Source organism: Heliangelus exortis, chromosome 1 (assembly GCF_036169615.1).
Source record: "Heliangelus exortis chromosome 1, bHelExo1.hap1, whole genome shotgun sequence".
In the NCBI taxonomy this organism is placed as follows: Eukaryota; Metazoa; Chordata; class Aves; order Apodiformes; family Trochilidae; genus Heliangelus; species Heliangelus exortis.
The window spans coordinates 51846217-51871191 of record NC_092422.1 but is presented as its reverse complement, the minus strand read 5'-3'; the positions used below and the strand labels follow the sequence as shown (position 1 = coordinate 51871191).

Here is a 24975-nt window from a genome sequence, read left to right as displayed (position 1 = left end):
GGAGCATCAGGTAGCAGAGCCAAGCATCCCTCATTCCTCTCTCCTGGTCAGTGAACTCTTCCACAGCCAAGCAGCAGCCAGTCATAGCAGACACAGGGTCATCTGGAGGATGAGAGATGTTTTATTCAGAAACCACATCATTCCCTCTCATCTCCACATCTCTCTTTCAGAGAATGAGGGCACATGATGGGTGCCCAGCCAGGTGACGTGGATGCAACTCCCTGCTCTTACAATGCTCTTTTCCCACAGAATCTTTAATTCTCATTTGAGATCTGCTTCACCTACTGTGTCACCATATGAAACCCTATTTACACAAGCTGAGGAGCTAGGCAAATGTTTTTTTAAAAAAACATCTTATTGGCGGTATATGCATACTTTCCAACCCAGAGAGCAAAACTGGGAACAAACTAAAATGCCATAGGATTGCCCATTACTTAAAGGGAAAGGACAGATAGGTCCTTTATCTAAGGACCATGTATTCTGAGAGACAGCAAATTCCTGTCCTTCCCCTTTTGAGAAATCACAGGCATATTTTACTCCCATGTCTCCAAAGATACACGGCACCTCAGAGGGCAGTGGCAATAGCTAAAAGATTGCTGTGTGCTGTAAAGAACCAGGCTTAAGACTGTTGCATACACCCACATCTAGAAAAACAATTAAAAAAAAAATTTGGGGGACAGATTTTTGAAAAAAAAGCCACAACAGAGGGCAATCAACTATTTCCAATTCCCACTAGGGTTCATGATAGTCGGTGCAACATGCACACAACAGGGGATAAATCTTGGTCTCGTTGATGCCAAATGGTGTGAGTTTCCCCCAGACATAATGGTGCCAAGGTTCCTCCTCATGGCACTAACTTCAGAGGAGGGCAGTTTGGTAGCTTAGAAATTTCACATTATTTTCACAGCTTAGATGTTGCTAAATGCTTTGCAAGGTGAAGTCTATGCTACCACAAGTGTGATTTAAGAAAACCCTTGAAGCAGACACAGCCACACATCTGGTAATGGATTTAACCACAGCAATGATTGCTGTACACACTTGCTCTGTCAGAAAAAATGCTCACTAAAAATGTAAAGTAAAAGCCAGTAGTAAAAATGGTTAAAGCAGCAACACATGAGAAAGAAAAAATGCAGCATTTCAAAAGCACCAAACCAGGAATCAACCTGTGAAGCCATGTATTAGGTTTGCAAAACCACAGTTAAAGCTCTGATAACAAAACCTCAGTCTGACAGTGACTTAGGTCTAGTTCTGCTTTACTTGAACCAAGAAACTGGAAGGTTGAAAGGCAAAGTTAAAACAAATTGTTTCCCTTTAGCTCTCACCACAAATAATTAAACACTCTGATAAGAAGGAAGAAAATCGTAAGACAAGATGGCAGCCAACAGATGCTGTTACAGTAAAACTTGTACTGGGTTGAAAACACTGAATATGATGTTGCAAAGTCTGGAAGAAATTTTTCAGCATGTTTTTTGTGACTGGTAGGTTATCAGGTGTTTCCTCTTAACCCTCCACACAACAAAATACTACCTTCATTATTTCAGTGCTGCAGCTGGGAATAAAGGCTAAGATTCTAAACACAGAACTTCTAAAATAATTTAAAGGAGATGCATTGAGATCATCAGGATCATGTTACTTCACAATATGAAGTAATAAAAGGTTTGACCTGCAATTGTGATGGGAACAAACATTTTTTAATTGAATATGACATATACCCTTACATGCGATATATACCATATATATGGTTATATATCCCATATGGTTATATATACCATATATGTGGCATATACCCTTATATCTATTTAGTCTATCAATGCCTAGAATAAGGCAGTGCAAGACAAGCAAGTTCAGTGACCCACTCATCTCCTGTACCATTGCCTATGGCAGTTGTCCCATAATTGTCCTTCAAGGTATGTAAGGAGAACAAACTTCATCGGAGTCCTTGTGGAACATCTTTATGGGCCCGTTCAGTAAAGGGATGAGGGTTTCCTGTGCAGTGCTGCCAGTCCTTGGTTCCTATAGCATCTTTCTGGAATGCACCAACCTCAGACCTCAGGACAGGAGAAGGCTGTTGTGTCTATCCCTTGCTCGTGCTGGAAAACTGTGCATTAATCCCAAGGCATGTATAAATCAATGTCTGGGCTAGCATATGAATTACCAGCTAAGGAGCCTTTTCCTACTCAGTGTACATCTTTTGTATTTGAAGCGGAACGCAGCCACTCCCAGATTTCATTTCTCATGCATATTTCACTCCATTTTTCCTTCCTGCAGTATTTGTGCCATTTATCTTGTCCTATATTCACTTTCCTTTTTTTCCTACTTTTGGGAAAAGCATCTAATATCCCTGTAGCATTAGTTTTTCTTTGTTAATGTCAAAAAAATGTTAATCCGTGAAGACTTGCTTCCTAGATAATGTTAATTCAGCTGCCAGTTTTATAATAGGATTATGCTTTCCAGGATTTAAAAATCCCACTTGTTAGCTACAAAACAGACTTCTACTAACAGCTATAAAATCTAATTTAATCCCTATTGGCATTAACTAAATAGCTGAGGTATAATTTCTGTCTAGCTACACTTAACACCCCGCTATTGCCATAAATATATAAAATTCCCTTTGAAGTTATAAAAGAAACTGTTCAGTAGGAAAAACAAGGTCTCATGAGCCCAATCATATGCTATCTCCAAGGCATAACAAATGTTGTTTACATATTGTAAGGATTTTGTGGACAGTTTATTTAAATAGATTCACCCATGTTTACATGTATTAATTTGCCCTTTTTTCTCAAGAAAACGCATACTAAATTATGATCTATAATTAATCTACTTAAAATAATTCGTTAATGAGTGGAAGATTGGGTCTGTGTGGAATAAAAGTTTAAAATGTAACCAAATAACCTGATTAAGCTGGAAGAAAACATCAATTTGTTCAACATATCCTCTTTTAATGCACAATTTCACTGTGAAACCTTAGAAGATGAAGTTATCTCAATCCTGGCATAGAAGCAGCTATTTTGAGGCAGTCTAGTAAGAGGCTGTAAAAAGTAAGAAGGAAAGAATGAGCAAGCCATGGTTTATAATCATCCTGAAGTGAACAGCCAGAATCTTTACAACCATTTGCTCCCAGATGAAGAACAATACAAGGATTTACGGTCTTCCAGAGCTCAGTGATCAGAAATGAAATAAAATATATTGACAATTCTTTTCTTCCAGCCTTGAAGAGGTGATAAGTGGCAAGTACACTGTTCTGGAAAGGGTAGCCCTAATGCACTGCAGTGGAAGAAGAATAGCAAAAAGAGTTATTAAAGTGATGCACAGTAGACTGCACTTGGTTGTGCAGCCATTCAGGAGTTGAAAGGGACATCTCAGAGCAACCAATCTTCTTTAAAAGGTAAAAACCTTACTAAACTCAGAGAACACCAAGATTTTATTTATCCTTTCAGAAAATATGCAAAGTGCTGATCAGACTGCACAGTCACCTTATCGCTAACCTTACTGATAAACAAGAAGAGAGATCATAATCTCCCCTGTGATATTCATAGCCAAAAGGAAAGATGGGCAACCTCAGCAGAGCAGCTTACAACATCCAGACCCTGGGTTTGCAGATGTGTGTATTTTTCTTTGGAGACACATATAATACACTTTGTCCAATGCACTGAGATGTGCTAACAACTCCATGGAGCACATGCTCTGTACATACATAAAAAAAGCAGTGCCAAAAAAGCAACTTGCAAATTCTGTTAGGTGTTTTGACTTACCCAAAAGGAAGAAAAAAAAAAAAAAAAAGGCATCTTTTTTTTACATCTTGCTAAAGGATATTTTGGTTGGATATGGTGATATAGGCATGCTGATATTCAACCCTGGGACACAGTAAAGGCTTTTTTGCCCCTGGAGCCTACTGCATGCTACCTAGCCAGCAGAGAAACACAGGTTTAGATGTGAGTAAACAAATGCTTGCTCTTCTGAATGATTTCACCACATTTGTTACAGCTTTTACCACACAATACTAGACATAATACTGTCATAATGTCATAATACTATGTGTCATAATACTATAGACATTTTACTAGAAAAATCACAAGAGCTGCATATGATGTTCTATTCTGGTATGTCAGTGTGAGCAACGAATTCATGGCTCTGGATGCTTTCCAGTTTCACTAAGCCAGAAATGGGTTTTTGTAACTATTTTGGGTACCAGCCTATTCCACGCAAGTGTCTTATTTTGGTGCATAAAACAGTGTTTAACATACAGTTTCTTCTCAATTCATAGTAGAAAGTAATTCACAGAATATGTAAAAAACAGGGCTTCAGGCAATCATAATCCATGTGTTTTGTCTTCTGTTGAACAGAGATAAATGACTCCACTTTTAATTGAAGGGACATCATAGCAGGGGCTTAGTCAATGGTGGAAATAAAAGGCTGGTTTTAGATGGCTCTATGCTTATTTTGGGAATGGTGTGTCCTGCAACTAGCACAGCCCATATGCCTTCAATTCAATACAAAGAGGTATATAGGAAGAAGCTCAAACTCCTGAAGTGCTTCATGCTGAATTACTCATTTAGACACAAATATTTTTAACTCACTGTGAAATGGTATCTGAATAAGGACTGCAGCATCTACAGCACTGTAAATACTGTGAACTCCTGCTAACTGGGCATGCAGTGGAAACGAGGCTTCCAGGTAGGTACTGAGTACAAGGATCCTTTCCTCTGGTCTCTGGAGGAGTAATAGATGAAACAAAGAAAGGTACAACGGTCAAATATGCTTCCAGCTGACACCTGCCAAGGTTCCAAAGCCATGACCATGCACATCCCCACCCTCATCTGCAGCTCCCATGCTGTTTCACCATCTGACATAAAAAAATCCTTATCTCTTACCCAGTGTCCAGCCACATGTCCTTGTTTTGCTACCTAATAATACTACTGACCCCCAGGTAAACAGGTAATGTTTAAACAGTTGGTTAAAATAAAGCAGAGATTTTGCCCATAATCTTCTGAGTGCCTCTAAGATTCCCTGAGCTTCCTGAGATGCGTTTGGCTTTGATGGCATCAATGGAATGGGAAAAGTACCATGCATTTACACCTTCCCTAACTTAAATATCTCACCCAAATAAGTCCAAAAGTCTACTGAGACCACTACCTTCACTCTGACTGTACAGACACCTAGAAGAAGAGCTTAACAACGAGGCCAAGTGCTGTATTCCCTGTTTGTCCAACCACTTTCTGATCCACATCCCTCTTAATGGAATCTGTGGTTTTCCTCATGCTTGGTGTGCCTCCCTGTTTTCAGATGGAGTCTTAGGTTCAAGCCTACGTTTCAAAGTTAATTGCAGTATAAACTGGGACATACAAACATATTTCTTTGCTTGCTCAAGGGCAACAAAAAGGCAAAATGGGCCTTGAGGGCTGAGAACCTCTGTGACTATGATCTGGGCAGTATCTTTATGCTTTATTCACTACCTGCACTATCTGAGCTCTGTCAACCCAACTCAATGCATTCCTCTGTATACAAACTAAAATCTGCCCAAATTTGATCCAACAGTTTGTTTCTAAGCTACACATGTAAGTATTACTGAAGTTTTTGTATTGGCTTGATTTTCTGTACCACACTTGAAACTTAATGTCTCCCTTCAAACTAAGTGCTAGATGCTCACTGGCTGTGCAGTCAGGTCCTTCCTGCCACAAAACCAGATGAAATGCTGGAAACTGGTCCAGAAACGCTGAGTAATAAATGACTTCTAGTCCTGCAATTAGCATTTAGTACCCAGGTGTGCTGATGTGCCTGTGGACAGTTGGACTGCACGTGAAGATTTTAAGTACTGTGAATTCCAAGTCCATACAAACATTAACTGTATGTTTTAAAATATTTTCTCAGGTTTTTAAATGCATTTCTGCCTGAAGTCCCTGTTAATAGCGAGCCAAGATATTTTCCCCTAAGTTTCTAGACACCATTCTGTCAGTAGTAATAGTTTTATCAGCACATGCCCAAGTCGAGCTTAATTGGATACATCTGAATCAGTGGAAAAGAAATAACTGGCAATTCAAAGGCTCTGCTTGAAGAGACACAGGCATTACTGAGCTCATTAAGAAGAAAATTGCTGAATATTGTGAACATCCTTGTGAATCCTCGAATCTTCATGTAAGGAAAATGATTGGCTTGCAGAGTAAAACAATAGGAACAAAAACTTTTATTGTCAGAGTTACCACTCAGGAGTGGCAGTTCTTCCAGGACCATGGTGGGATTAATAAGGAAATGAAAACACTTTACAACTTTCATAAAAATGTATATTCATCAGAACTCTTCAAGGATCAAAAAGGCCTTGCAGAGTTTCACTGTACTGTTCAGCTTCCCTGCAATAAACCAGAGAGACTTTTGGACTCCCCAATTCCTACAGAAGAAATTTCCCATGCTACTGAGACTTTTAATAATGGCAAGTCACCAGGGAAAGCAGCATTCCCATTTTAATTTTGTGCATCTTTTGAAGAGAAGTCACCCTACTATGCGCCTGTGTACATTTAATCATTCTCTACACACTTTATCAGCAAGTCTTCTCCCTGTAGGAGGAATACAATTAGGTACAGTACTAATTTATTATAAATAAAGGAAAGACCTGGTAAAATAACCTAGTTATCAATGTTTCATGCAACTGTGCCTATGAAGTACTAGCTAACATTCTCACTATGAGCCTAGAGGAATAGCTGAGGCATTGATAAATCCTAACCAACTTGGCTTTATTAAAAAAAAAATCATCACACAATAGAGGAAAACTGTTGATTTTATTTGAAGTAGCTAGAGATTTATGGAAACCAACTGCAGCTATTTTTCACTGATATTGTGGAAGCCTTCAATCAGATCAATAAGGAAATGCATTTCAATAAGGAAAGCCTAGGATTTTTTTTTGTATACCATGCTGACCAATTTATGCATTTATCTCCACCCCCAAATTTAGTTGAAGTGTTATTTCATATGCAAGAGGCTCTCCTCATCACTGATAAGGAATATAAAGGTCAGAAGGCCTCAGATTAGGGAAAAAATGGTAGGCAAGGATGCTCTCTTGCTGGCATGCTGTTTGTTCTGACCCCAGGATCAGATCACTCTAGAGATGGAGGAGGCATTCTCATGGGGAGAAATCTCCATAAAATCAGCATGTATGCGGATGATCTGCTCTTAACTGTAATGAACCCAGAGTCATCTCTTACACATGCGTTATTCATAATGGAACAGTTTGAAAAGTGGTCAGGCTTTAATCCTGTTTTTAAAAACAGATGATTCAAAAGAATGAACTGATTATTTTTCTCCTTCCATGGCACAGCACAGCAGTGACCTTTTGAGTGGCTACAATATGTTAAGTAGGGACAAATTTATGCTGTGACCCTAAGAGGCCTTGCTGCATACAAGCAAGATAGGTCCTTCCCTGTCCATCCTCTTAGCCCAACCAAACCTCCCCTTACTGCTGAGGGGAGCAGGGAGAACAGAAGAGGCTCAGGGGCTGCTGTTTCCCCTCTTGAGGAAGGGACGTCAGGGAAGGACAGAGATGAGTCTTTGTCTTCCCCACCTTCTCTTGCTCAAGTGCTGAAGGAGAGATTAACTTCATTTCTAGAGAAAACAAAGCTATGCAAACGTGATTGACAACAAAAAGGGCTTAGGAACTTCAACTGTAATGACTCCTACATCATTTTACAGTTAATATCAATAGTCTTTATTGGATTATAAGGTCTATATAGTTCCAGGAGAACTATAAATTATATATATATAAATAAAATATCTGACATATATAATAAATAATAAATATAATATATATATCAATATATATATTAGTTAATATATATATATCCTATATATAAATAAAATTTCCTATTCTCGAGTGCTCCATGTCAGAGGACTGCACAAACATTTCCCAGTTGTATGTACACTCCAGAGGGTTGCTTTTACACCTCTGAAACAAAAAATGTGAGGAGGGAGAACACATGGCTTTATTTTGATTCTTAGTTATAACACTGGCATTCTCCATGGAAAGAAAAGGCTGAATCCTAGACACTTCAAAAGTTTCTTGAGATAATTTTCCAAGGTCATCTTTGGCAGAAGGGAAGATGCCCTGCCTGGCCTGATGGCACACTAAAGAGAGCTACAGTGCTCTGAAACTCTTGTCAAGGACTCAGAAGGAGACATAAATACTAGAGCAGCAGCTCTAAATGGGCTCTTGCTAGGCTGACCTAGCAGCTAACACCTCCTAGATGCTCTGAAGAACAGCAGCACTGAAGACAGGATCCTGATGGAAAACACATTGTTCTAGGAAACCCTCTTGTAAGGGTGGTAGCTTTACAAGACTCATGGAAACAAACTACAAAATATCAGCCCTTGAAAATATCTGTTGTTGAAAAATTAAAGCACTGACTTGGAAATCTTCCTTTCTCCAACAGGAGGAGGAAACTTCTCCTCCTGATAGGTTCACCTGGGCATGGAAGCCCAGTGAGTAACACAGCTCTACCAAAAAAGCAATCCAGGGAGTGATGGCTTGGCTGAGAGCTTTTGAGGTATCTTCAGACAGCTCGGCTCCTACACAGAGACCTCTCAATGGCCTCTGCTGGCTTATATGACATGGTCAAGCATGCTGATGTAGCCATCCTTTTTATCTTTCTCTTTCTTAGAATTACAAAGAAAGAATATTCAGGCTTTCTCCTGTGAAGAGCTAAACCAGATTTCTCCTATTTTTCTACTATCAATAACAACTTAACAACACTAAAATGTGTATAATTTCTGATTTTATACTTTCAGAGTTTCCATTTGAACTGTTCACTTAAAAATATCACCAAGCAATCCATTCTGAGTAACTTCTTTATAGCAACACTGGAGAAATTTTACATGTACACCATTGGGGAACAGCTTCTATCTTCATCTTTGAACAGTAGCTCAGAGAGAATAATTTCCATTTACTAGTATTCAGTTCTTCCCCCAGCCAAAGACAGAATTTCTGTTGCAGAAATTCCCAGTGTCTTACAGAGTGAGATACCTGGAGAAGGATCTGACAGTCCACACCATGCAACACCTTTGAACCTCCAAAACCAGCACATGGAGCCCCAACCAGGATCTGAGGTCAGCATGTTTAGTAGGACATGTTCAGCAAGAGCAAAGCTAACTTTGTTAAACCAGGGAAAAATTATCAGCAACACTGGATTATCTTCCTATCATATTCCCTATTCTAAATATTTGAAGACCTCCTACAGCTCTGTCCAGTCCCAGAGAGCTTGCAAAACTGCACGTCCTACTCACATCAGGATCAGCTCTCACCTTACTTGCAGGCTTAGTATTCAGCATTCTATAACTAGGGTTTTTAATAATTTCTTTCCCCTGGTTCTTCTTAGAAAATTCACTGAGAAATTTTTTCCTTGTGAACTTCTTCCTTCAAGGTTTTTTTGGTTTTTTTGTTTTTTTTTTTTTTTTTGTTTTGTTTTTTGTTTTGTTTTGTTTTGTTTTGTTTTGGTTTTGTTTTTGTTTTTGTTTTGTTTTGTTTTGTTTTGTTTTGTTTTTAGTCCAGTTTTAGTCAAAACATTAACTAGGAAAAAACACTGAAAAGAAGAAGTCAACAGACAATACCTGAAGTCATGGTCATTGCTGTAGGCCCTGAAGATAAGAAATGCAGGCACCAAAATGGTTCACAGATTAGGTTATGGGTATGGCTTCCCTTTTCTGGTGCTCCCTGTGAGCCCTTGCAAAACACAATAGTGAGGGAAAGCTTCAGGGGAGGGTGTCTTCCAAAATTTATATGACAGAAAATATTGTATAGAAAATAGTTAAAGATTTTTAATTGATGACTGCAGCTTCAAGAGCAGCTTCTCTAATCAGATGCAGTTTTGCAAAAGTTACCAGTTTCAGTTATTGGTAATAATTGAATCTTCTTTGTTTACCTCTAAATGAGACAGTAAAAATGAGCTACTGACATTCCAGATTATTGCATCTCTCCAAAATCTAACTTAATACTAACACAAATCACACAGTATATTGTTAAAATAGACTTGTTAAGATGTGTTTCAAATTTGCTGCTTGGACTTGATGCAAGTGAAGGCGTTCTGCAGACAGGTAACTTGGCCCCAAGGCACTGTGAACATTCAACCAGGTCCTGATTTTTCCAAAACCCAACATTTCTGCAGTAGTTTAAAAAAAATCTGTAAGTAACATTTATAGTGGTATAAAACACAACAGTAACTACTCAAAGTCTCCAAACACCTTATAAACATTAATAAATTATGCTGCAAAAGCAATAATAACTTCAACTTCACATTCACAGAACCTAAGTTTCAAAGTCTCCTTGAGTATCTATGTCAGACCTAAAGATGAAATTCAATCTTCCAATCACTCTGAATTACACTTTGCTACTAGGTCCTACCTCTTCCATCTGCCTCCTCAAAATAGGGCTAACTATTGCTCTATAGCTTCATGCAGCCATGGATTGAATATCCCCATGGAGGAAAGACATTCCATTGCCCTGGAAAACTTCTTCCATCATTTGATCACCTATATGGGAAAGACACCAGTTAGCATCTCCCCTGATGCAGCCTGTGGCCATTGCTCTTTGTTGCTGCACTCCACTGAGAAGAGCCTGGCTCTTTTTCATCCATCCAGCTCCTCTCAGGCAGCAAAGGCCCAGCTCATCAAGCTCATGAAGGCCCCTTCATCAAGGCCCAGCTCAGCCATCTCCTTCAGGATGAACAAACCCAGCTTCTCAGCCTCTCCTCCTGCACTATGACCATCTTTGTGACCCTTCCTGGGCTCCCTCCCTCTCTGGGGTCCACAGCTGGGCACAGGCACCCCACAAGCAGACACTCAGAAGCGAAGTGGAGGGGAAGAACTCCTTTCCTGGCTGCACCCTTGTCAGCAGAGCCTTGTAGGTGGTTGGCCACCTTTGCTGCAAGGGTGCATTGCTGACCCTGTTGAGCTTATTGTAAAACAGCACCCAGGCCATTTTTGGCAGAGGAGTCACATTTTCCTCCAGGAGTCAGACCCCCAGCCTGCACTGGTGCATGGGTTATCCCAGCTTGGTTCTGGGAGGCTGTCTTTACTTTTGTTGGACTTTATTCCATTTCTGTCAATTTGTTCCTCCTGCTATAAATGGGAGAGAAGCTGTGCCCTTCAGCATATTAACTGCATCCCAGTTTTGTTTCAGCAGTATTGGCCCCTGCAGAGGTAGCTGCAAACTAGCACAACATATGGACCACTCAATTACTGCAAAACAGCCAACAGACATCCACCTCACAGTGTACCCATCCAGTACATTTTTTCTTAGGCTGATGACCAGGATGTGACCACGTCAAAAGCCTTGCTAAAGTTAACAAAATCTATTCATCTCTCCTAGTCAAAGACAGTAATTTATTCAGAGAGGGCAATCAGATTTGGCAGGCACTGTTTGGCCCTGATCAGTCTATTCTGGCTCTGTCCTTGGTTAGGTGCTAAAATACCTTCCATGAGAACCATCACCAACACTTTCCTGAAGATCAACTTGAAGCTGATTGCCCAATAGTTCTTAATTCTTACCCTTTCTGACCATCCCTGTAACATTTGCCTTTCTCCAGGCATCCAGAACCTCCCCCAGACACCATGCCTTTCAGTGATAACAGCCAACAGATCCAAGATACCAGTAGCCAGCTCCCTCAGGTGTCTCCAGTGTGTTCTGGCTGCTCACATGGGCCAATGTATTTAAACAGACCTTAGCACCATCCTCCCCTATCTCTCTCCCCCCAGGTTTTGCTTCTAGGAGGCCTGAGAGAAGACTCTGATGATAAAGTCTGAGGCTTCATGGAGAAGTGGGTTCACATTTTTCCTGATATTCCTCTGCATTTTTTTCTGTAGTAGCCATTCTTGCTCTCCTGCTCATCTCTCACCAGTTTTCATTCCTTTGACCTTCCTCATTCTGGCCCTCTGTGCCCAGACCACACTTCTGTGTTGCTCTTTGGTAGCCTGTCCCCACTTCTACCTCCTGCCAGTTTCTTTTTTGCATTTAAGCTCAGTCAGGGGCCCATCTGTCATCTCAAGTTTCTATTACAGATTTCCCTCCTAATTTCTTTGAAATCTTAGACCCAGTGGCTTAACTCCCCTTCACTTCAACAGAGCTGGAATTTTACCATGCTTTAGAAATTACTAGAGTCAACTTTACCATCTTGATCACAAAATTTTGTTTTGCTGTCATCCTCTATTACAAATAGATGCTTCTGCTATAAATGATTTGCTTGGTACAATTAAGCTGCACCTAAAAATACTGCAGTTTAATAGACAATTGTGTCTTGTGTCATCTTACAGCAAATACTACTTAAATAACACTAATTCACTGTGACAGCAGATATAATCTTGGTCTTCCACACAGAGTTTTAGCAACTGGAAAACATTTTCCAACTCTCTTCATCAGTACACACAAACATTCAGCATTGCTATTTTCACTTCTCAGAACTTCAAACTTTTTTTCTTTCCAGCATACCTGTATAGGGGTATGTTACATGCTGAAGGTTAAAGAGACCACTAGCCAAGAGAGTCCTTCTGGAAAGCATTACCTCCTGAAACCCAGAAAGGAATAAAATTTCACCTACATTTTTGAGATAACATGGGAAAATCTTCAAGCCTGTTTTCACTTCTTGGGCAACGCATTCATACTCAAACCCTAAACAGTGTTTGCTGTAGTTGGAAGCACTGTAACGTGGATAGGGAAACTGAGAAATATGAAAATTATGTGATGGCAAACTTATTTTCTTGCTCAGAAAGAGGTGTTACTAGGAAACATTTATACCAGTTTGTCATATAGAGTATTTAAGATAGTGGACTTGACAATTTTAGGTTTATGGTTGGAATTGATAATTTTAAAGGTCTTTTCCAACCTAAGTGATTTGATTATATGATTCTGTGACATACTTTAAAATTTTAATTTTCACATATTTAAAAAACAGGTTGCAAGCAAACATGGAAGCATGCTAGATCATTCTCTCTTGTCTCACAGTTCAGTGTCAACAAGAACTTGGCACTGGTTCTTGACACATTTACATCTCTTTCCCACTCTGACCTCCATCTCTGCTTTCTTGTGGCTCCTTCAATCTAAACTGTCCTCCAAACCCTGGTACACTCAGGTTCTAATTTCTCCTTCCTTCAGAAACACCCCTAACACCATTTCTTCCTAAAAGCTCAGGAAGTAAATATTTCTAAACACCCCAAGGCTCAAACCCAAATCCACAATGTTTTTTTCACAAGATGAAGATGCTTTCCTTTCAACAACAAAGCCATCTGGTGATTCTGAACTAACTCTTCCTTTCCAGCTTCTCTTTCACAGACCATTTTCTCCTCTTCCCTAACATGAAACAATAAAAGCAGTATCTCCCACTCTTCTGTGGGATGAGAGCTTACCTCCAGCTCTTTATGTCTTTAAAACTCCCTTCCCATCTTATTAACACAAGATTTCTTTCAGTTCTAGGTGAGCAGATTTTCCCAACGCCTTATCAGTGTCACATTACTTTGTGTATCTTAAGATTTATCTTCATCTCTCTGGTTGTCACTTCCTCAAGGCAAAGGCAATGTTTTGCCTCGCGTTCTTTTTAGCGCTGATTATATCACACAGATAATTTTTAATTACCTTCCTGTTCAGAGCCACGCCATCCTCACAGTCCAGCACTGCACAATCAACATTTAGTGATGGGATTTTTCTTATCTTCTTTTCATCATCTGCAGGTACATACAGTACAGCTCGCCTGGGAACATACTTGTGAGATGATGCAAAGCGATAGCTAAGCTTAGAAACACCAGCTGGCAGAGGAGAATCCACCCTGTAAAGAATATTGTGGAAATTAGACTCTTGGCAACAATGCTGTAAAGAATACTTGACTGTACTTTAAAAGAGAAATATTCCTTCCTAGATAGTGGCTGGGTTTGGGTTATTTAGATAGATATCTTCCTTAGGAAACATCAAAGCAGGGAAATATCACTATTACAGTTAAATACAGTATCAAACTCCAAATATCCTGTGTTCAACAGAAGTTGCAAACTGAAGCACCCAGAACAGAAGAACTGCCAGGTCTGAGGTTATCCATGCAGCCCTAATTACCCTGCCCATTCTGTGCACTAGAGCAAATATTAAACACACAAGAGTGGTGTTTTCTTTTCTCCTGTCATAGGACTCTCCCATAGGATGGAGGCTGTGCTGAGAATGGATCAGGACTGCTTTAGGGAGGAGGTTGCTATTTGCCACATTTGCTTCAGGAGCTGGATGCCATGCTGTGAGTGAAACAGGGGTGCTGGTTAAAACAAACAGAGTTTTGTAAAGTTGATTTTGCAGCCTTAGCATTCTATCAACAAACGTATTTGCATGCAAATTTTAAATAAGCAAAATGGGTGGAGGTGGAAACAAGGAAAACAGTAAGAAGAACCCCTATGTAATGTGGAAACTCTCTTATCCCAACATGTCCTCTCAGAAGCCTTCAGATCCACAGCACAGAATTCCACTGACAGAGCTCACCGACCCATCAGCATTGACAGCAGATTGTTGGCTGTGGTGCCTTTATAAATTTATACATGTTTTGTGTGCCACATCCCAGTGCAGGTGTGAGCCTTTGGTGCAACATGGCTTGTGTGGGTGGCATCCGTAAGGCCCACAGGTGTCAGGTCTGTGGTGGTTTCCACCCTGTGCCAGTATTCCCAGGGAGAGACCAGCTAATCCACTCCAGGAGTGAGCTGGGTTGCTGCACCTGAAGGCAGTGGGGCTGCTGGGGGAGGCTGCCCTGGAGTGCAGCAGGGAGCTTGCTTTGCTCCATAATTACAAGCACAGAGAACTAAATTGCAGAGGGTGCCACGGTGTTTCAAGCCTCCCCCCCCCCCCAAAAAAAAACCTCTTGCCTGCTCCTGTTCCTACCCATTTCATGCTGTACCTCCCAGGCCTATTCTGCTACCTCAAAAATGAGGACAAAATAATACAATTTGCCTTCATTCTCAGAGCACGAGTCACTTACACCACAGAATAATCTTACCATATAACATCATTATGCATTAGCATGTATATTATTCAGCACTTTGAATAATGCAAAGCTTTTCCAGCACCATGCCGAACATGTCATTATCGCATCACGTCAGGGACCCATGCATTTTCCTGTGCCCCTCTCAATAATGCTTCCCAAGTTGCTACACTTGGATGACACATGGCTACACCTGCACGTGGGCTTTCTTCTCAGTGAACACAACTAACCCTCTCAAATGCTTGGAAATGAGAAATTAGTCAATCCAAATCACAGCCAACGCAGTGTGTCGCTGACAGACCATGATGGTATTTGCCTTTCTATGCTAACCTGACTGAAGAACCCTCTCCTGCCCTATAGTGGGCACCCTAAACACTGAGTATTAGTGTTGGGTTAACAATATGAAGTGAGTTTTTATCAAATTTTATCTCAGTAAGCTACATTGAGAAGGACAACTATGCCACCACCTCTTCTGCTGTGTCTCTGCATGTCCTGGGTGGATCCACTTTACCAGCCCACAAAAATCTGCTGCCAGGCTATTCTTTGTAATGCTTAATTCAGCCTAAAAAATGTGGCAATTTTGCTGTTAAACAGAAATGACACATTACTTTAACACAAGTGCCAGTGCTACCCTTGTTAATAAATATTCTTCATCTCTAACTGCAACAGCTTCAAGACTTGGGTCTTGAACAACACCTGGAGATATGCAGCTGAGATCCACTGAGTCTCTCCTAAGCAGCCTCTTTGTCCCTCTCCCACAAACCAATTCATGTCTCCTGCTTCATGTTGAAGTGGGGATGGTAACACAATTTGTGGCAACTCAAGTGGCTGCTAGTTAAATCCACTTAATCCCATTTTCTTGCAGTACCACACTTTGGGAGAGCAAGGAGGAGGTGGAAGAGTGGTTTATCTCAAATGGAAAGAGGAGAGTCTTTTTTCAGTGTGACACAGAGGTCAGTAAAGGAGTCTGCAGACCTTCACTAAACATATATGAGGGGACAAAAGTGATTAGCTTCTCCTGTTTTCTGTGATGGCTTCAATCCTACAGTTCCCAAAGACACAAAGGAGTCAAAGAGCTCACCCCATTAATAGTTAACTCCAGCCTAGAGCCTGGCTCTCACCAACCCTCCAGCCCGCCAGAAACCTGATAGACATAGCTAACACCATAATCTCAGAGCATACTGAGGTGAGATGTATCTCCTGCCACACGTTTCCTAGGATTTCATCTGGACTGTCATGGAACCAGAGGCTGTTTCACCAGCAGAGTTCCCCCTCACTTGCTGCAAGCCCCACCAAGGCAGCTCTGCTCTGCATACCAGGCACAGTGCTATGTAGCATCCTGCAGGTAAAACTGATGTTACCTGCAGACCAGCTTTAGTCAGGTGTCACCACTGAGGTCTACAAACTTTCATTTAGATGGGGGAGCAGTGTGTCTTCTCCAGCAGACTGCCTGACTCTGAAACAGGGGTAGATTTAATCCATTTAAATACCATCACTTAACTGGCTTCGTTTTAGAAATACTATCTCCCACTGACTGTTGATGGCTCCTCCTCAGCTAATCAACCTGGTAGCCCAAAACACAGCACAGAGATTACTATAAAAATATACTGTCAATGTGTTATATTATTAGTTTTAAGGAACATTTTAGAAAGCTGAAGAAGCAATATTTTTTCTGGAGGCATGGACAGAAATGTACAGAAGGTCCATGTGTCAGTGGACCAACATCCTTTTCCTTTCAGAACAAAGACCTTTAGAAACCTATGTGCAAAATAAAAATTTTTAATAAATGTGCTTAAGTATGACAGCAACAAATACTTTAATATGCTACTATTTTGACATACATTCTTAAAAAAAATATCTTAGTTCTCACTGTGCATTTTCCCTGCATAATCACATATTATGCTGTACAATAAACCAAAATGTCGAGGAAGAAGTGGATTTATTAAGAAACTCATTTGTCTATAGCCTTTTTAAAAACAGTGGCAAGGCTCAGGGTGCTATGCATAAGAGCAGTTAGCTACTCTGGCAGGAAACACTACCCTGATTATCTTGACTTCTGTTATTTTGCTAGAATAAAAATATCTCCAGCAGTTACTACTTTAGGATAAAACACAAAACCAAAAAACAAACCCACACAGCACTAAAATGTCAACTATATTGTTAACCCTATGCCGTAAAGAGGAAGAAAATCTTATATTTTTCCTGACTGCATGTATTTTAATGATTCAAAATAAGCTTGACTATGTTTTAAACTAAACACATGGACATAAGCCAAGAGAATTTGCTAAGACAATGTTTCTTCCTTTAAGCACTGTAAGTTAAAACAAGGACTAGGCTATTGGGTGATGCTCATTAAATTGTTTTACAGCAATGTATTTTCATTTGTAGCATCTAGCAGCATGCTGAATGCTCTTGGGTCTTGGAAAGGAAACTAAATTTCTTCAGCAAACATAACACTCTACTAAAATCTTCATCAAATATGTAAAAGTAGCTGGCAAATTAAAGTTACTCTTGATCCCCTGAGAATTGTTTCACCCGAGAGCAAATAGTTCATCTTCAAGGAGAAAACAAAACCTTTTTGATTACTAAGAGACACAGCATTTTGCAATGGCAGCCATACAATGTAACTGCAACCAGTGAAACTATGCCAACTTATACATATTTCCCTGCTGTAAACTGCATTTTCACATTCCAGCATTGCTCATACTCACACATCTCTGCAGGCTTATCGGAGCCATCAACATATAGCTTGCATAGTAAAGTACTAGTTATTTTCAGGATCAGCACTTTAGCCTGTTTTCTATTTATTTTCTAGATAAAATCAGCCCTGGAAAAGAGAGACTCTACACCATAATGCCTAGTACATGGAAAAATATCCATTGCTCGACAGGTCAAATCTCTCCCTTTAGAGTCTTTGGCACAGCTTTGTCAAGGTGTTTCCAAATAATGTGTTCAGACATTTGACTCACACTACTAAAAAAGCTGGACGATTTCCTCAATGTGTATTTCTGACCTGTATGGGTGTAATTGCATACTAACCACAACCCTGGATAGCTGCGGTGCTGTGGCAGAAGGACAGAAGTAACCCAGGACTTAAGACCTGACTGAACACAACCCAGCTAATTCAGCAAAAGCTACAAATAACTTCTCTGATATGTGCAAAAAAAAAAAAAAAAAAACCCCAAACCAAACAACCCACAAACCAGAACCAAACTCAGAAGAAATATGATTTCCCAGGTCAGATTTACTAGGGAGCAGCTCAGAACCGCGCACAAATAATCCACTGAAGACAAAGGAAACTTCTACGAAATTACAAAGCCCTGCAATTTGCATAGTAATTCTTTCTAATTAAGAAAAGAAGATATAAGTTGTTTGTTATAAACATCAGCAGGCCCTGTGCAAATATGAAGGGCTTGCAGCCGAGCTGAGTATTTGTCGACTCAAAGCGACTCGCCGGAGAGTTTTATTGGTACAGCTGCAGCGCATGCATTTTATCACACATGCTAATAATCCTGGTTATGGCACTAACATTTTAATCATTTGTTCTGTGGGCTTGTTTCTCAAACAATTAGCACTAATGAATGGCCAAAATACCTCGGATCATATATGTCTAATTGCAGTCAAGAGCGGTTATTGTCTGCATGTACATTTCAATTCACCTCTGGGGATAATGTTTGTTAATTGTATTTCTTTATACAGCAAGTGAAAAAAGGCTGTTCACTCAAAAAGGGACTAAGTGTTCTCTTCTTTCCCTTTGTTCCCACAAGAAGCTAAAGTCACTTCAAGAGGCACTTAATCCCATCATCCATGGTTACAATTGCCTTACAGCATCAATCAAAAAGAATCTGAAGTAAAATGATGCAGCTATATTGTGTAATTAAAAGCAATTCAGGTAGTTATTGCTTGGGGCATTTTCCAGGTCCAAATACTTAAAATGGCACTGCAGGGATGCTAAATACTGTAGTGTTTTAAATTTGGTCAACTACAGTATCTCACAGAGAAAGGGGTGGAATATGCAAAAAAAAAAAAAAAAAAAAAAAAAAATCTCCTAGTGTGTATTGTAAAGTGAAAGAAAAGAGGAGGAACAGCTAACGTTTGAAGTGACAAAATCTACAAGTCTCCATATAAAAGGGAAATAAAAATATCAAGAAGAGAGAAAAGGAGAGGAAAAAGAAAAGGATGGCAGTTTTCAAGGAAAAGAAATTCCCAGCAATTGTTCCAAAGTTAACATGTGAAAAAATGCTAACGTTTCCTCGAATGGAAAACAAAAGCTTTACCATTAGAATACAGGTCCCCTAAACTGTAGTGCTCTCCTAGTGGAAAGAAATCCAAGGTAAACCAAGCAGTTCTTCTTTGGAGGAAAAAGAAAAAGAAAGAAAGAAAAAAAAAAAAAAAAAAAAAAAAAAGAGAGAAAAAAAAGAAAAGAGAGAGAAGAGAAAAAGAAAAGTAAAGAAAAAGAAAAGAAAAGGAAAGGAAAAGGAAAAGAAAAGTAAAGAAAAAGAAAAGTAAAGAAAAAGAAAAGTAAAGAAAAAGAAAAGTAAAGGAAAAGAAGAGAAAAGAAAGAAAAAGAAAAGAAAAGGAAAAAGAGAAATAGAGAAAGAGAAAGAGAAAGAGAAAGAGAAAGAGAAAGAGAAAGAGAAAGAGAAAGAGAAAGAGAAAGAGAAAGAGAAAGAGAAAGAGAAAGAGAAAGAGAAAGAGAAAGGAAAAAAAGAGAAAATAAAAGAGAAAGAGAAAGGAAAAAAAGAGAAAATAAAAGAGAAAGAAAAAGTAAAAGAAAAAGTAAAAGAAAAAGAAAAAGAAAAAAAAGAAAAAGAAAAAGAAAAGGAAAAAAAAGAAAGAGAAAAAGAAAAAGAAAAAGAAAAAGAAAAAGAAAAAGAAAAAGAAAAAGAAAAAGAAAAAGAAAAAGAAAAAGAAAAAGAAAAAGAAAAAGAAAAAGAAAAAGAAAAAGAAAAAGAAAAAGAAAAAGAAAAAGAAAAAGAAAAAGAAAAAGAAAAAGAAAAAGAAAAAGAAAAAAAAAAAGACTTAGGTGGTTAAAAGAGAAGAGTTACAATATTTACTTTTGAATAAAGTCAGACCTTCGGGAAGGTACTTTACCTTACAACTAACACTAACCTCAACCAAATTTTGCTAAAATTAAAACTGGGGGTAGGTTATCAACATATCAGACTCTGAGCTTTACATTTTGATTTCTTTCTTCGTTCCAGAGCCACTACGATCATTTCCCTGACCCTCCAAAAACTAAGAAACCCCCCCCAAACCTCACCCCTTGCCAGGGCAGGCAGAAGCCACCAGCTCTTGCAGTCCGAGATCTCCTGACAAGCAGCTTTTCTTCCCAGGAAAGCTCCCTGGCAGAGGCTTTGTCTGATTTTCAACTTTCCCCCATGAGGCTGATAAAATCTTGCACTGATGCAACATGGAGATTGATTCCCCTGAAGCTGATGGGAGTCACACAGGTATAAAATCAGCCCCGGTCCCTCAAGTTTGAAGAAGGGGAAAGAATAAACCCTAACTCTTTCACAGCATCCTTAGGGGGACGGGCAGTCTGCACTGCACCCAGCCGTGGAGACTGAGTGTTGGGCTGAAGCAGCACTCACAAAAACTCAGCAAAAGAAGAAATTTAACCCCCGTAACAACCAGCTTTGGATATCAAAAGGGAGAGATTGGAGGGGGTCACTCCTGAGAGCCGTTGCCTGCTGGAAAAACTGTAGCGGGGAGAAATGAAAAGGGGGCTTCCGAGTGACCTTTAGCAAGTGTTTGCTCCAACTGACCAGGACACATTGCATAATAGCAAAAAAATAGAGAGGGGGACCAAGTGGGGAAGGAGAGCCCTGCTGGTAGAAAAAAAAAAAAAAAAAAAAAAAAATCAATGCACAGAAGTGAGTGGAAGAAAGAAGTTTGGGGTTACATGAAAAATGAATACCAAATCCAAAGTTGCTGGCAAGTAATTTTAGGAAAAATATGTATCTTTAGCTGCTATTTTTAATTTTCTCTATCCCCAGTAAATCAATATAAGTCATGTAACTGGATACTAGAGCCTTTCTGAGGAAAAGATCGAACACAAATCAGGAATGTAATGACGAAGGCTTAAAATCACGGACCTGTAAGCCATAAAATTATAAAAGGCTAACACAGGTTAAATAGTTACACAAACTTTGTCCTCCCTCAAGTACTAAATGTAAAAAAAAAAAAACCAAAAAAACAAACAGCAACAAAAAAAACCCTTTTATTTACCCATCATGTTCATTCAACTACATTTGACCCTGTTCTTTTGGTTCACCCTGAGCTCTACCATGCCTTGAACTGCTTTGACTGAAGATCAGGTTGTTGTTTTTTCTTCTCAATCCAAAATGGCCATATTAAAGAGTAGGGATAAGAAAAAGCAAGGACCACTGGCTTCCCGTATTACTGGCCTCTTCCATTTTCATGGCAGCAAAACCAGTCTGATTTTAAGGAAAAGGAAAATGCTGCCATTCTTCAATTTAATAAGGAAATTTTTAAAGAGATTTAAATAGTAGCTCAGGGTGACAAGGGCTGCTGCTTCTCACTAATGGCAACAGGCTGCTTCTCTCAGGCAGCCTGTGTTTGGGTGTTTGCTATCATCCAGGGTTAATTGGTGTCCTGGCTTGGGGAGCTTTAACATACATGACATACAGTTGAGGTTTGCTCCCTTCCTCTTGGTTTGGGTAACTGTGTAACTCTGCATGCCCATAAAGCATTCCCAAGCTGAGTGGCACCTTGCTTTGCTTCTACAATTAGTGAAGTTTCTGGCTCCTTGAGATGCTTTCTGCTGTTTAATCAAACCCAAACCACTGCAAGGCAATGGAAAAGCTCTCTGTGAGCTGGTCACTTTGCCACATTAACTTTATGAGGGTGTAGTTAAGATAAGAAGTCATTCCCCTGTTTTCCTAAATATAAAGATACATAAAGACTAAACAGCTTTGAAGTTTGAATTTCTATAAGTAAATTTTAAGCACTTTCATGTACTTTACTAACATTGTTTCTTTGTTGCATTTTTAAACTCTACAATGATGTAAGAAGCTTTGGTAAAATTTTGTTTAGATATTTTCCCTAACAGAAGCTCTTGCATTACATATTTTTTACAGAATTGGAATTAGCAGTTGCAACAGAAAACGACAACACATTTCAAATAACAAAACCATCTCATGATAGAGGTAAAGATTCAATACTCTATCAAGAAACTTATAAAGGATTACACATAAAATTACCCTTTAGGATGTTCATTGAGAAGTAAGAAGAGGTTGCCCTGGATGTATGACATTGATAAATGATTTGTTTTGGTTTATCACTGTTGTGTACAAGCCAGTATGCACCATGTGTGCTCAGGGATGTGCAACACAAAGGAAAAAGCAATGCTTTTGGGGACAAGCACTTTCCATCTTGGGCAGAGGAGTGGGCATGTATTACCAGCAAGCTGTCCCCCAGCATCCCATGTCAAACTCTGCCTTAGGAAGTGAATATATGACAACCACACATCTGTAACAGTTGCACTTTCATAAGTCAGACCCATGCTGCTGGCCTCTGCAGAAAAGGTGAATTTCCAGGAGTTTCTTTATGTCACTGCAAAACCACTCCTGTCTCTCCCAGTTCTCCCTTCCAGCTCGGGGTTGGGCTCTTCCCTTCTTATTGCCCCAGTTCTGCCCCAACCTTTTCCTACACACTGACTCTGCACCCACCCACATCTCTGTGCACACACACAGACACACAAATAAATAAGAACGTTTGGACAGAATTTCTTTTCTCACTGAACATGATTTTCCCCTCTTTCCTTCCTTGCTCCCCTCTCTTCCCTCTGTGCTGGTGCCCACACCAGGATAAAGGGAGCATCCCTACCACTGAGCTCTTGCAGCTCCTGCCACCAGTCCAGCTGTGTGCATCTTGCCTAAATGCTGCAAGGTCAAGATCGAGACCAGGATTTGAAAATTCAGTGCTAATTACTGTGATTACAATCTGAGTCCCAAACAGCCAAAACCTCCCCAGCTGTTTAGGAGCAGGCTGCTAACGAGTTATATGTAAAATAAGAAACAGGCATTTGATAAAATCAGAATCAACAGAAGTGCCATTCCTGCCTGTTAAATGACCTTGCTGTAACACAGAGCCACTATGTTTAACAGAGCCTATGCAGGTTACATGTCTGTATCTGCACAGCATGAATGAAAAGGGAAACAGTACAGTCCTTAAAATAGTTCTGATTTACATCTGAGTTAAAATAAAATTACACTAGAGATGTTTCTGGGAATATTTAGCAGAGGGAAATTAATTGAGTGTCAATATGCTGGTGCTGCAGATGTCTTAAGAAAGAAGAAATCTTTCATTCACCTTGGGTCTTTCAGAATTTCTGATTTTTTTTTTACCATGAATCATCTTCTTTGTAATTTTGGTTGTGATATTGTGGGGGGTACTTTACAAACAGAGGCTCACTTCATATTTCTGAGATTTTTTTCAGTAAAGAAGCTGTATTTTATAATTTTGCAATTTACAGCAGTGTACAGTTAGCCAAAGTACAAAAAGCTTGATGGTTCCTGTACATAGAAATGTATGTAAATTATGCTCCTATATAAAAGCACAGACATTTTTACTACTTAGGAAAAACAAAACAACATTGCAGTCCTCTCTGCACTTTGAGATTGCTCCTGTAAACCCAATCGAGCGTGTGCTCGGAGAAATCAAAAGGACTACTCAAACACTTAAAATTAGCCATGTGCTTAAGTGCCTGCAGGACTGGGGATTAATTTTGGATTATGAAACGGTTCCATTTCCATGTGTTATCAGGCTATATGTGGGCCAACCTGCTATTTTCAGGTTTTGGCACAGAGACTTGTGCAAAATTGAGCCTTAGATGCATGCAGGCGCAATCCAGCTGGTGAGTCCCTTTTAAACAATATAAAGATGCTCGATCTCAGTTGGGATAAAAAAACCCTGCGTAATATTTTCAGGCTAAGATTAAGAGCAAAGATATGATTTATGCTTAGCCAAGCACTTTTTTAGAATATTTATTATGTAGAAGAATTATTTTGTAGAATTATTTTGCATTAAACTGAACTTTTTCAGGACGGTTTCTGTGCCAAACAACGGAGCAGTGAAGAACAATTTAGCAATAAAAATTAGTAAATACAGAACCACTGAAGAACAGAACTGTAAAACTAAAATACACTGCATTTACATTTAAAAAATTAAAATGTAATTACATCAAAGCTGATGCAATATGACAGACGAAAAGAACAAATGTACAATGCTATTAATTCAACAGCAAGTTACACTAATTGAAAACCAACAGCTCTCTGTTTTTGAATACCAGCCTGGTGGAAATTTTAAAATATTTCCTTAAGGGACAAGAAAGAAGAATGCTTGCAAATGCCACGGTGCTCCAGGCAGCGTTTAACTTTAGAAATGTCTACAGGCAGAAATACTGCCCTACAGTATGGCTCAGGATGGCACAAACAAGCATCTGTGTTTATTTTTTAACTAGTCAGATTTATAAGAGCAATGAAATCCCTACATAAGCATTTTATATTGACGTGATATGGACTTACTGTTTTAACCAGCTTTTTAACTAACTCCACAAGTTAATAAAGGCAACTACATGAATCCTTACTGCCTATACATTAAGATAAGAAAAACATTCATTAAGCAATATCCAGACTGTTTTAATTACGGGAATATCACTCTTATTTGTAGTATAATGTTCGTTAAGTACAGTATAACATTTTCTTAAAATGCCCCAGAGGCAGTAAAACTCTTGATTAGCTATTAAAAAAAAAAAAATCTCCCTTAACTTCAATCGCAGAAGCTAATGCCTAGTGCAATGCAATTCCAGTAGTTTTAATAATACAAAAATGCCACATGTAAATCTTATTAACCATGAAAATATTATGTAAGATCAAATGAATTTTCTGTGCTGCTATCACTAGTCAATGTTAGCAAAATGTAGGAATCTTTCTATGACAGTTGTGGCAGTAACAATAATAAGCCCAGCCCTACTTCC

General features: G+C 39.3%; 1 protein-coding gene across 4 annotated transcripts in view; it reads right to left on the bottom strand.

The window, feature by feature from the left end:
• The window catches only part of CLYBL (citramalyl-CoA lyase), a 172285-nt gene that overhangs the window by 65873 nt on the left and 81437 nt on the right, over positions 1 to 24975 (bottom strand). For all 4 annotated transcript variants that reach the window (XM_071742484.1, XM_071742487.1, XM_071742491.1 and 1 more), the window contains one exon: positions 13601 to 13790. In XM_071742484.1, coding sequence (XP_071598585.1) covers positions 13601 to 13790 — 190 coding nt within the window. The remainder of the gene's footprint in view (positions 1 to 13600; positions 13791 to 24975) is intronic.